Raw genomic sequence first — 13,171 nt, 5'->3', positions numbered from 1 at the left:
AGCGAGGAAATCCTCCCGACTAGGTGTCCTTGAATCAATCCCTCCCCCAGCGGCTCTCTCCCAAGCAGGATATCACTTCAATTGCTTTGATTTGCCTTCTCTCTCTCTCTCTCTCAAAAAAAAAAAAAAAAAAGGTCCATTTCTAATAATAGCTAGAATACATAAATAATCATTTTTAATGTTATTCGTTGTTTCCAAACCCAATGTTCCTCCTCTCTTCATTTTGCCAATAAATAGGAAAACTGAGGAAATCGACTCTGCTCATGTCAAAAAGATCCCCACCCCCCCCCCAAAGAGAGACAATCCACCTAACTTCCCATTTCTACGGAAAATAAACAGTACGTCACAATGCCATCTCTCTGAAGGACTGTTATCCTGCTCTTTTGTTCTGCTTTGTTTCAGTAGTTTGTGCTTCTGTTGTACATACCCAAAATGGGGGGCGGGGGGGAGGATGCGTGTGGAAGGAGAGAGGAAAAAGCAAGGATGAAGGGAAAACCTAAAGTTGACTTTCATTTAAAAAAAATATATATCAGACCCAGAATAATGACCAAAGTCAGAGGGTGACGGTTAGTCGCCCAGAGAGTCTGTTCCGTGGGTTTAGCAACTGCCCTTTTTATCTGCTGTGGGCGAACCCCGGCCACTGCGGCGTCCTCGGCAGGAGCGAGGCTCTTCCAAATCGTCCTCATCAAAGCCGTGGAAAGTTGACGTGTCACTTTCTGACGTGGAACCGAATAAGTCCTCCGTGGTGCGTGCTGCGGCCGCTGCCTCCTCCTTCCTGCCTTCTCCTCCCAAATGAGCTGACATGTATGATGAATATATCAGCACATGGGTTAAGCAACAGACAGCACTATTAATATTCTTATTACATTCTTACAATGTTACTCTTAATAGCAAGACCAAAAACCATTTCACACCAAAAGGGATTAGCTGGGTGCATCACCTGGTGACAGGGATTCAGGGTAACGGGACAAAGCCAACATTTCCAGGGAAAAGGATTCCTCCCTCCCCAGAAAGGCATCATCTCTACCATAATGCATACGTCCACAGCTCTGACAGCGACAGATTCAACCGTGGTCTTTCTTTCCCGTCTTCCGTCTGCACGCATACGCATGCACGCCCGCTCAACCCCGCCCCAGACAACGAGTTGCCTTGGTGGTTTTTAAGCCTGGTTGGTATTTCTTTGGTGTTTTCGGTTGGTGTTTCTTTGAACACTGTTTGTCCTTCACTTTGACAGTCAGCTTTACAAAGGTATTACTGTCAGATAACCCATTCAAGGTGGTTAAGTCTCCATCCATTTTATTTTTATTTTTACCCATTTCTAATCCCATTCTTATGGCACCCTTTCAATTCTGCCCTTACACCACGTAGTTCATTTGCACTGAAAGCGAGAAGTTGGAAAATCTGATAAGCGGTAGGCAACAGAAGAGTCTTTTGTTTTCTTTAACGACTGGAGGAAATTCCGATGATCTGCACCCGCATACATGCGCGTGCACATACACACCTGTGTGTGTGCACACACGTGCACACACACACACACACTCCAGCCACTAAACACGCCCCGGTCTTAGTTACTCCAGAAAGTCCAGAGTTGTCAAACTAACTCAGAGCACTAAAAAAGCAGGAAATAGGGATTTCAAAGCCTAATAAAATACAGTATCCTGAAATCCAGAAAACTCAGGTTTAAACTTATTCACACTGTAAATGGGCCCCAGGACCGCCCCCAAATGAGGTCACAATGTTTCACTTATGGTGTCAATTTCAGGAATCTCATTTTCTCCCCAGGAAACAGAGGTAGAGGGGAAGATGGGAAGGGAAAGACAGTTTTTCTGAGCTTCACACTCTTCCTTGGAAGGACTCCAAGGAGGCCCTAGAGAAGTATTCACCCACCTGCCTTCACAAGCATGTCTCATGGGCTAATGCCACCTGTTTATTCCCAAGGTAGTGACTATTTCAGGAGCATCAGAGTCAGACCTTGACTAAATCATCCACCAAAATTGGCAAATGCAATGAGAACACCTAGGCTGGTATCAAATAGCCCCTGAGTCACATAGCAGACAGATCCTGGGGTGGGGGGGCAGGGAGGAATGCTGAATAAAGGCTGGGAGGAGAGAGGCTTTGGATAGACAATATGAAGTGCCCACGTCCGGTCGCCCATGGAACAGATCCAAGTACCCCATCGTTGTAGGGAAGAAAAGGAGAAGAGTCAAGCAGCTTGCAGTGAGCATTCTGAAGCTGCCCTCTCTAATGCACCCCAAACCCATAACAGTCCATCACATTCTGCCTAGAATATCACTCCGCCAGGTGACTTTGCTTCTGGCAATAGAGATTTTGTCTGATCGTTTGCTTTTAAAAAACACTGAGTTGAATTTCACTTGTTTCATTTTCTTTAATTATTTCTAAAATTATTCATTTTCTTTTAAGTATTTAAAACCCAGAGTGCACTGTCACATGAGCCCTCTCCTCTAAGCTAGCACCAGCAGAGTAAAGAGTTCAACATTAGGTATCCTGTTTGGAAAACAAATGAACATGGACGGGCCACCCAGTCAGGTCCTTAAGAGCTCGCTGCTGAGGGTATGTGCACTAGAGACCACAGTCCTTTTCCAATTACTGATTTGCTACTCAAGTCAGTCTGGAACCCTAAACAAGCCCAAAAACAAATATAAAAAGACTGAAGTTCAGGTTTGCAAGCAAAGCAAGGGAAGAACTGAGTTGTTACAGTAAACTCAGGTGCGGTCACTTCAGTCTGTCTCCTGGGCCTCAGAGCAGAAAAGACCGTGGGGAGAAATATGGGAAGGAGCATGGCTTCTCACTGCTACAGCAACCACCCAGCTGAACAGCATCTCACCCACTAGTCAGCACTGGGCTGGACTGAAGATGAAGCTGAGATCATTTCTCCTCCCTGCCTTGTGCTTTGGCTTCACTAGCACATCAAACAAGAGGAAAAATAGGTCTCACCAACCAACCACGACTAGCCAAAGATAATGGCTTGGTTAGAATTGCAAAATGAAACATCTTGAACAAAACTTGAAGGCCTGAACTCAGTTTAAGAATGAGAGAACAAGACCCAAATCTGTTTCTGTCATTTTAGTCTTTGGAGAGATCAAAGATGAAAATTTCAAAACACGCCAAGTCGACTCCAGATCAGCCCTGAGAACACCTGCCTTTTGGCCCCCTTGATCTATCAGGGTCTCTTTTGTCTGTTTTATATGGGAAAATGGGATGAGTGGCCAATGGAGGTGGTCTTTATGCAGGTGCCCATGAGCGCCAGGGGCCTCAGACTCCCACAGCTCAAGATGTGGCTGTTCTCCTTACACTCATGTTTCCATACTCTTCCAGGATGCCCTGGGCATTTCCAGAGAACACACACATCTCTTTGCTAGGTGCGCACCATCTGATACAAGGAAGCATGTTGCTTGTGTCTCCAGGTGTTTCTTAGATACTAGCTCACTGTTGTCCACCACAATACACACAAAGAAATATCCACCTCGTGGAGAGGCCAGACATAAGCCAGAAGCTCCTTTCCCCTCTTCCTACAGCCCAGGGCACAGCTTTTCGTTCTTAAGCCTCAAAGAAGAAAAATATCAAAATGACTTGAAAACTCCTCTCCACCCAAAATCACCACCATGTCTTCTCCACTCCACCCTCCAGCCCCCACACAAGATGGCGGAGGGATGCAAGTGGAACAGCTCCTGGTCTATGGGCACAGATGCAAGAAGGGGCCACACTCACCAGATCGTCCACAGTCTGCACAGGATACCAGCTCTTCAGGCCGCCCACTCTTCTTGTTCATATTAGAGCCCCCCAAGCAGAAGTCACAGTAGTTGTTGGGAATGACTGTCCCATCCGGTCCTTTCTGGGCTATGGAAACATTAAAAAAAAAAAAAAAATCTGATTTTAGGCTGACATGAGTTTCTACTGGCCCTTTATCTCCCACAGAGTGGCAGAATCTGTTTTAGAAAGAATATCAAGTCTAGAATGCGAGGTTTCATTACAACCAAGTTGTTAAATTGGTCTAAGTTTTCTTTTTGATCCTCTTCAGCTCAATAGTTCTAATCTCTTGCAAGCCATCCAGAGTTTAGTTTAATTTCGGCAATATTTGCAAAACCCATCTCAGTGTTTTTACAAAAACTACCTTCCTCCTCGGATTGCATTCCCTGGATGAGCAAAGCATCCAGAAGGCCTACTAGTCAAGTAAACTTCTCTCATCCCTGAACAACCAACTCTTGGAGCTTAGGCTTCAAACAGCAGGTAGTAACCATAACCAGTGGTGGGATGAGAGGGAGAGAGAATGGGCAAAGCCTAGGCCTTTCCCCTGGGAAAGATGCTCTTGTTTGGGAGATATTCCTTCTGTCCCTGAAAATGAAAACAAAGAAGCACTGATAATAGTCATTCCCAGGAAGGACACTGAAGATGTTTCTGGGGACTCTGATGAACATCTTGGTAGGTACACAAGTGTCCACTCTTGTTCAGCCTCATCTCCCTAAAGTCAGACTCGCATGTATGGAGAGAATCCAGGACTAGTTAATCAGCAGACCTCAAGGGCCTAGAATCAGACCTGAGCACTCAGCTCAGCCTCATGCCAAAGATAAGTTGAATGGTGAGATTGTGAGTGTGCCTTAAGGCTTAAGACCTGTGTAAGCCACCCCTGCCAAAGGTCCTTATCCAAAGGCAAAGAAAAATCTTGGGACATGATCTTAAAAACAAAGCTTATGAGAACGGCACATATTCTCAAGCACTGAAATCATCCTCAGTTCCTAGGGGCTGGCTGAAAAAGCTTGGACAGGTTTCTTTGCATGGGGAGAAATGCCTCCATTGTCTTGCTTTTCGATCCCTATTGTGGAGATTTCTTTGTCACATGAATACTCCCTGTTTGCAACTAAGAAGAAAAGTTTGTCTGTTTATGGGATCAGCCCAAACCACGGGGGTATCTTCCTCCTTGCTATACCCAATGTCTGCTGCTATCTTTCATTATTTACTGGCTAACATTAATCAGGGTCCCGTAGGGTACAAATCTGTAAAAGGAAGCAGATATGTGAGCAGAAATTCCATCCAGACAGTAAGTGATAAACGGATTCACCCACTTTAATATGATTCCCTCTGGCCTTCACTTCCTCCATGCCTCTGCTTTGCCTCCAGGAATAGAAAAACTTACCTGGGGAAGGCAGAAGACAAAAGCTCGCAGAATTACATTATAGAGAGTTAATCCATTTATCAGTTGCTATTTGGATTGTTTAATCAGTTTCTAAGTCATTGATTTTCATCTTCAGGGAGGCAGACAATTCCCTGCAAAAAAGGTGTTGGCTGTTGGGGGCAGACGGAGGAGCTGACCACACCCTGTGGCCTCTTGAGTGTGGGTTTTTTCTTCATCACCCACTGCATCTCAAAGACATCAAAGGTCATAAAGAACGGTTTTGCAAATAATCTCCAAAATCAGTACGCCTGCAAAAATTGTTCTCTAAAATTTTAGTTGCCCAAACCCAGTGGAACGCTCCTTTCATCCTTCTCTCTCACTTGCCATCTTCAACATTTCTAGAACTCTCTTAAGAAAATCAAAGCATGGGGCGCCTGGGTGGCTCAGTCGTTAAGCGTCTGCTTTCTGCTCGGGTCATGATCCCAGGGTCCTGGGATCGAGTCCCACATCGGGCTCCCTGCTCGGCAGGAAGCCTGCTCCTCCCTCTCCCACTCCCCCTGCTTGTGCTCCTGCTCTCGCTCTCTCTCTCTCTGTCAAATAAATAAAATAAAATAAAATAAAAAAATCTTAAAAGAAAATCAAAGCATGTCTATGAAGCAAATAAACTCAGGGTTTTCTTATTTAGAGATTATCCTAGAAATCAATCAAAAAGTGAATAGGAAGAAGTGGGGTATGTGAAATTTCGGGGCTGAGTGTAAACCAAAGCGATAGGAACTAGAAAGAAAATATGGAGATGCCAATCACAACTCAAGTAGCTTCCCACATGAAAAGCGATCAAAGACGTCCATGTGTATCATCCCACTAAAAGTCTCAGGAGCCCCAGCCTCACCATCTGTCTCCCCTGTTCTTTTAGGGACTTCCTATTATGTCAGATTTTCTCTCCTTTCACAAAATCTTTAAGCAACCAAAGAATCTGGTTTTCTCCAACACAGTGTATGCCTTGTGATTTATGAGGATGAAGTAGAATAGAGTATAAGAACTCCCGGGTAATTCTTTACAGTCTTTCCCACCAAGAGATCATTGGTAGAATGCCCTCATTGAATCAGGGACTCCAATACTGCAAGAAGTTAAAAATTCAGAAATGATCTAGTAGGGCAAAGCAGGTAGTGATAGAGAAATTGGTCCTGTGTAAAAAGACCAAAGGAACAGAATTTAATTCATCTAATGAAGAGAAGTTTCTGAGAAGACGGAATCAGAGCAGGATCCCCACATATATTTGTATTGGTTGCTGGCCATACAAAGGGCCTGGCCAAGGGGGTGAAGAAGGTGCTAAGACCCCAGTTGTAGGCCCTGCTGTGTGGAGCTGTGACATGTCATTGCTGGGGAGAGGGGAGGGGTATCATTTTAGTCTAGCAATGACCCAGCAGAGAAAGTGACAGTGAAGAGTTATGCTTCATTTTTGGCAAAATCCTACACTCTTCTCATAATAGTGAACTCAGAGCTTCCTTTCATCTTGGTCAAATGGTGTGGGATAGACTAATCAGAAGCTTCTGCATCTGGTTCTCTTATACTTTTTGGCATTTAGGATTGGTTTCAGGGTGAGAGTTTTCCCATAGAGCTCTCCCAATTCCCCAGCCAGAAAGACCAGTCAGGCCTTGGGGAGGGCACTCTGTTGACATCACTTTTATGACCCTTCTCTTGCTTATACCCGTGTATACCTGCCTCAGCTCCCTGTACTAAGTGATCTCCTCCTTCAGGTTGGGCACCATGTCTAACTCATCACTGGAATACCTGAATGCCCTGCATGCAGGAAATGGTTAACCACAATGCAGAGGATGAATGGCTTAGAAAGGATGGCAGAGATGTGAGTAGACAGCCCAGTGACACCCCTGGGACATCCCTCCTAGTGGGGACAGAACACTGTGTTTGCTTTCCCTGTGGTAGAGTCACTCTGAATATCATTCACTACACGGTTTATTTCCCAAGTCCTCAGAGAGAAGTGCTGGTCCATGTCCAAATGGATTGGTCAGTCATCTGGCCTGGTGTCATGTCTAGCTCCCAGAGTAAACAAGAGTGGGTAGCTGAGGGCACTGGGTTGCTGGAAAAATAACGCTGCACCCCTACTACAGTAGGACAAACATCATCTTGTACACAAATATATAAGAAAGAACAAGACTACAATTGATTGTCCAGGTTGCTCCTACCCATACAGCCTCCCTCTTATTCAACGGTTTCTTGAAAAGAAAAAGAAGCAGACATTTATTACACTACAAAACTGTGACAGACCTTCCACTGGATGCTTTACATATGTTGTTTCACTGATTCTCACAAAAACATTGTGAAGTGGGGATTATTTGAAGATGACGTAACTGAAACCCAAAGAGATTATGGGGCTGGCTTCACCTTTGGGTTTTCTATGTCCCCATAGACTATCTGCCTCCTGGAAAGTCCAGAGGCAAACACTTCCTGGCCATACCTTGCATATAAAATATTTCATAAATCTCTTTAGAGTCAGCTTGATTCACCCAATACGTCATTTAGGAAGCCCAAAGGGATAAAGATGATTGAGATTGGCCTGATAAAAACAGAAATTCCCTTTGAACTTAAATTTCATGTCCCTACCACAGTAATCCATACTGGGTGATCCTGTTTATTGTCACATACTCTGTGAAAACACTTCTCCAGAGAATTCCAGAGGCTCTGGAAGGAATTTATTTTTTAAGTAAAGCTTACACCACAGCTATACTGGCCTATGGCCTGACCCAGCCATGAGCAATTTCCTGATACCATGTATGAGATCATTATAAAAAGGATTTTACTATAAATAGGAAGCTCACACAGACCTTGCAAGAGGGATTTAAACAGAGAGGGAAATGGAGTCCCACTTTATAGAATAAGACAACAGGAGGGCAAAGACCTGAGTGGTATCTCGATGGCAGCGTCCATAATGATAGATTTGGTTTTCTGTTGATTAATGTTCATGGGCTGAGATCATATAAGAGATACAAGGAAGCTGCCGAGAAAATAAAGTGAGCCTTAAGAGTTTAGGAATTTACCCAGGGGAGATAACTCTACAAAGTTCAAAGGTGGGGGGAAATGGAAATCAAGAACAAAGTTCATGAAGAAACACACACACACACGCACACACACACACACACATGCACACAAATAAACAAACAGAAGATGGGAGGGAGCATTCAAATCAAACCAAGAGAAAGGAAAAGCCAAGCCCCAAACAGTCCCACCACCACACTCAGTAAAGGGTGAGCAGTCATTCTGGAAAGGTATTAGTGTACCCTTTAATCAGGCCACATGTCTCTGGCAAACAAGGCCCCAAATCTTCCATAAAACTACCACCTAGACAGGACTGTCTTTCCCCCTTTCAGTCTGATCTCTGTGGCGATACGCCTGCCACTCAAGAAAAGAAGGAGTGGCAAGGACAGTCTGGCCACCAGCAACAGCCCCTCATCTGGTTCTGCCAAGACCAAAGCTGCGTCCCAAGTGTCCTAGGGAAATCGGAAGCAAGCCAGAAGTTTAGCCACCCGCCCCCCAATGGCACATCCACAAAAGCATGACTTCACATCCTGAGCAGACGCTCAGACCGCCTGCCAGGGCCTGGTGCGCACAAGCACGCGACCATGCTCCATGCCCACCACCCAGCCGTGCCGCCCAGCAGCTCTTTCTTCCAGGGCCTGCGAGTTGGGGTATGTGGCCCTTGGAGAGCAGGGGGGCAGTGAGAAGAGCCCTCCAGGAGAAGCTGTGCCTCTCCTCGCCCCCTCTCACTGGCTCCCCCACCACCCTCCACAGCTGACAGTTCCCATCCCTCCACAGGGCTGACCTGTTTCCATGGCAACCGGAATCCTGGGCTCTGGCAGCCTCTGGTCTTGCCACCTGTTATTACTTCATCTCTCAAGTGTAAAGCATCCTAGCCAGTGCCACTTGGCTGTGCAGAGCGCATCTTCAGAGGATGGAGGAAAGAAAAGGGGAGAGGAAAGAGGGAACGCAGAAAGGCAGCCCCAGGCTGGCCACACGAGACACATACACACACACAGAAAGGCAGCCCCAGGCTGGCCACACAGGGGACACACACACACACACACACACACACACACACACACACACACGGGCTGGGCGAGAGAAGGAAGGGAAGGCAAGGAGGGAGGGTGGAAGCCAACGTGCCTTCCCTTCAGAATCAGCGAGCAGGCCTCAGCTGGAGGCCACCACCACATCCCGCTCCCTTGTACCCAGCCTTTAATGAGGGCTGTGGGAGGCGCGGGGAGCGGGAGGGTGCTGGGGCAGCAACACAGAGCTCTGCGTGGGCCCACACAGAGCAGGGCAAGGAGAGGGTTAAAGTAGCAAGATAAAGACTGTGGGGAAGGCTGGACCAGAGGGCAAACAGAGCCTCAAAGCCTGGATAAATGGCCTTAATTCTCATGCTCTTGCTCACCCTACTCCTTACGTGTTTACTCATATAAATTATCCCCAAGGCCTGACACCTTTTTTCACTGCTTCCCTAGAACTGATGAAAAAATAAATCCTACAGATCCAAGGAATAAAAACGTTGTGATTCCATTCAGGCCCGTTCTTCTTGGCCACTAACAGCAGTTCAGGCCCTACCCCAGGGCTCCAGAAGGAAGACCAATGAGGCCTACCTCCCCGCATGTGAAAAGGCAAGGGGACTGCAGAGCCCAGCAGGAAAACGGACACCAGGGGCCACTCCCCACCCACCCGTTGGGTCGCCCGAGTGCTCATGGGCAGAGAACTCACTCTCCCTCACCGGCCATCGTGCCACCTAGCACCGGGGACAACGTGAATGTAGGTGAGGATGAAGGAGGCGGGGCTGCTAATGCAGAGTGATTCCAGGCCCTGAGATTAGTCCGCCAGCAGAGACGAAGGCCAAGGGCTGATTCATAAGTCTTCAAGTTTATGGATAGCCCTAAATTCACCACAGTCCGTGGTGTTCAGGACAACACGACAAAGAATGAGCTGAAATGGCAGAGCGTGCTTGCAGGAAAGCAGGGAGCAGAGTCAGTCAAACAAAGGCACGGTAGGAGGAGTGGGCTTCTCTGAAGAGGCCTCGGGCCCCGGGGTGGAGTGCGTGCCTAGTTAGCGGCAAGAGAATATGCTGGGTCCCATAGGTCGGAAGGTCCCTTTCCGGCCTATGATTTGATAATTATAATAGGGTGAAGGTAGAATCAGAAAAGGGAGGACTCCCAAACCCAGAGGAGCTCAGCCTCTCATCACTGAGTTGTGTGCACGGCGGCATCTCTCCCCCATCCGCCGAGAGCTCCCTGAGGGCAGGAGCAGTGTCTTTAATGGTGGAATCCCCAGCACCCGGCACTGTGGCTGACTCAGTGCTGGCCATAAATACTTCATGAAAGGAGGAACAATCTTCACAGACGCTTTTTGGACAAAGAAAACACTCAGGCAAAGGGAAGTCAAAGACTAGGAGTTGAGTGGCTGTCAGGTGTCGCCCGAGTACCGAGTGACCATTCTAAGGCACTGAGCATCAGCCTGTTCATAGCGGGGACAGACAGAGGGAGCAGAAGAAGTAACTGGGGACCCAGCGGAAAGAATAAAGCTGTGGTGGAGAAAGCCAATGGGCCTTCCCTCCCTCAGGAACCCTCTCCCTGAGGCATTTCTTGGAAAACCAGGATGGAAGGAGTTAAGAACTCCCAGACTCAGTTGGCTCCAAAGCCCGTTAGACCCCATGTTTGAGGGCCTCTCGCCAGGGGCCCCATAGCCGCTGGAGAGAAAACAGCCTGTCTTACTATTTGAGTGGCTGCAGAATCTTTATAAAAGTTTTAAATGTGGTGTCAGTCACCCCACCCATCCTTGCTTCTACTTCCTTTCCCTCATCTTTGGGGAGTACAAAACTCACACCGTTAGACACACAGCTTGAGAATATTTACTCCTAAACACTGTGCCGTAAAAACAGAAGACACGTCTGCTCACATCGATGTCTCCGTCCTGACGGACGTATTTGGTTAGAGTTGTGATTTGCCAGGAGTTTGGATAGCACATCCCCAATTCTCGGGCTCGGTGGTCACGTGACCCATTAGCAATGTCCTTTGTGTTCCAGCCTCAGGCTAGCAACTTCGGGTCTGTCACCGATGCTTCGGAAAAGCGAGGAAAAGACCAAGCAAAGCTGAGGACTTTCCACAGTGCTGATTAGGGAAAGCACAAGAAGGTATTTCAATTTTCCAGTGGAAGGTCATGTGGGTCAGTTCATGCCCTGGCGTAGCAACTTGTTATCGCCACCAAATGAGTCAGTGGAAGGGGAAAACGGTTAATCTGAGAGTAACTATGTCAATAGGACTCTGAATGAAGTGGTGTCATTCCCCGTAGAGAATTGCAGGACATCTCTGCGCCTTAGAGCAGGATAAGCCTCGTCCATTTAAGTTGTCAGGATATTATTATTGTGATATTAGAATTCAGCAAGCTCCCTTCATCTCTTATTCAGCCTTGCCTCTCTCCACTCCTCCTCACCACCACCTCCGGGGTACTTGGCTATGTCAACCCCAGCAGCCCACAATGGACCAGCATTTTCTAGATCCTTCAGACTGAAAAACAGTACTCAAGAAAAGGAAAAGGATGTGCCTCTAGCATCAGACCTGAGGATTAGGACAGAGTCAAGAGACCACAGAGCAGAAGGGCAGCCCAGCCCAGGGATGCGGGCCCAGAGGGGGACACACCCAGAAAGCAAGCCAGGAAGCAGGTGCTGAGAGCCACAGACACGTCTGCCATAGTAGGACAGAGCCTTAGGAAAAGAGTAAAAACTAAGTCTATCCCCTGGACTCAACAGTGCAAGTTGGTTCCTGGCCAGTCATCTTAATTCGGTAAACCCAAAAGAAAAAAGAAAACAAACTGAACATCTGTTTCCAAAAAGTGGATTTCTCTAAGGTAGTGGTTCACCTGGGAACTTGTTAAAAATGCAAATTCTAGGCCCCTAGAATTTGGTAGGTCCAAACTTCTAAGGGAGGATCCAGCAGGTTCTGTCTTAAGGAACAGGCGATTCTGATGTGCTCAAGCTTGAGAATCACTGGTCTAGAGCGACACGTGTGTTACACACATTTTCTGTTAATGCTGCGTTTTATATGAATTGACTTATGGAATCTTCACATAACCCTAAGAGATAAATGCATTAATGTTCTGATTTTACACAGATGACACTCGCAGCACAAGGAGGCTAAGGTAGCTGTCTCGGGTCATATGTCAGTAAGCGGCTACACTGGCTCTCACGCCCACCAGCTACCACCCTACCCTGGGCACGGAAGCCACACACCTGAGGGAAGTCAAGTCAGAGTGGACAGCAGGCCCCAGGGCTTCTCAAATGTGAGTGCTGTGCAAACAAACCATGGAGGCCTCTCGCTAAAATTCAGATTAGGATTCATAGGTCTGGCTTAGAGCCTAAGATTCCACATTTCTTACAAGCTCCCCTACTGGGTAGCCAACCGTCTAGGTTTGCCTGGCACTGAGGGGTTCCAGGGCACAGGACTTTCAGTCTACAACAGGAATGTCCTGGGCAAACCTGGATGAGTTGGTCTCCTGGGTCCCAGCTGATGTTGAAGCCGCTGATCACACTTTGAGAAGAAAAAATGCAGACCCTCAAGGTGAGAAGTTTGGATCACATTCAAGTGTGATATAAGTTCTGAGAGTGGAATATGGCATAATCTATTTTATATTTTAAAAAGAACTGGGGCACCTGGGTGGCTCAGTCTGTTGAATGTCCAACTCTTGATCTCGGCTCAGGTCTCGATCTCACGGTTGTGAGTTCAAGCCCTACATTGGGCTCTGCACTGGGTGTGGAGCCTACTTTAAAAAATGTATGTTTAGGGGCGCCTGGGTGGCTCAGTTGGTTGAGCGACTGCCTTCGGCTCAGGTCATGATCCTGGAGTCCCTGGATCGAGTCCCGCATGGGGCTCCCTGCTCGGCAGGGAGTCTGCTTCTCCCTCTGACCCTCCCCCCTCTCATGTGCTCTCTCTCTCTCTCATTCTCTTTGTCTCAAATAAATAAATAAAACCTTTAAAAAAAAATGTA

The 13,171-nt window shown here is 47.1% G+C and overlaps 1 protein-coding gene across 1 annotated transcript in view; it reads right to left on the bottom strand.

Moving 5' to 3' along the window:
• Positions 1-361: 361 nt before the first annotated feature.
• The window catches only part of DPF3 (double PHD fingers 3), a 193,791-nt gene continuing 180,981 nt past the window's right edge, over positions 362-13,171 (bottom strand). Inside the window, 2 exon segments of the mRNA XM_021679542.1 lie at positions 362-797; positions 3,730-3,858. Of these exon segments, the coding sequence (XP_021535217.1) occupies positions 598-797; positions 3,730-3,858 (329 nt within the window). The 3' untranslated portion in view covers positions 362-597.

Source organism: Neomonachus schauinslandi, chromosome 9, assembly GCF_002201575.2.
Source record: "Neomonachus schauinslandi chromosome 9, ASM220157v2, whole genome shotgun sequence".
Classification (NCBI taxonomy): Eukaryota; Metazoa; Chordata; class Mammalia; order Carnivora; family Phocidae; genus Neomonachus; species Neomonachus schauinslandi.
Note: the sequence above shows the minus strand (reverse complement) of the source record. Positions and strands in the feature narration are given on the sequence as shown.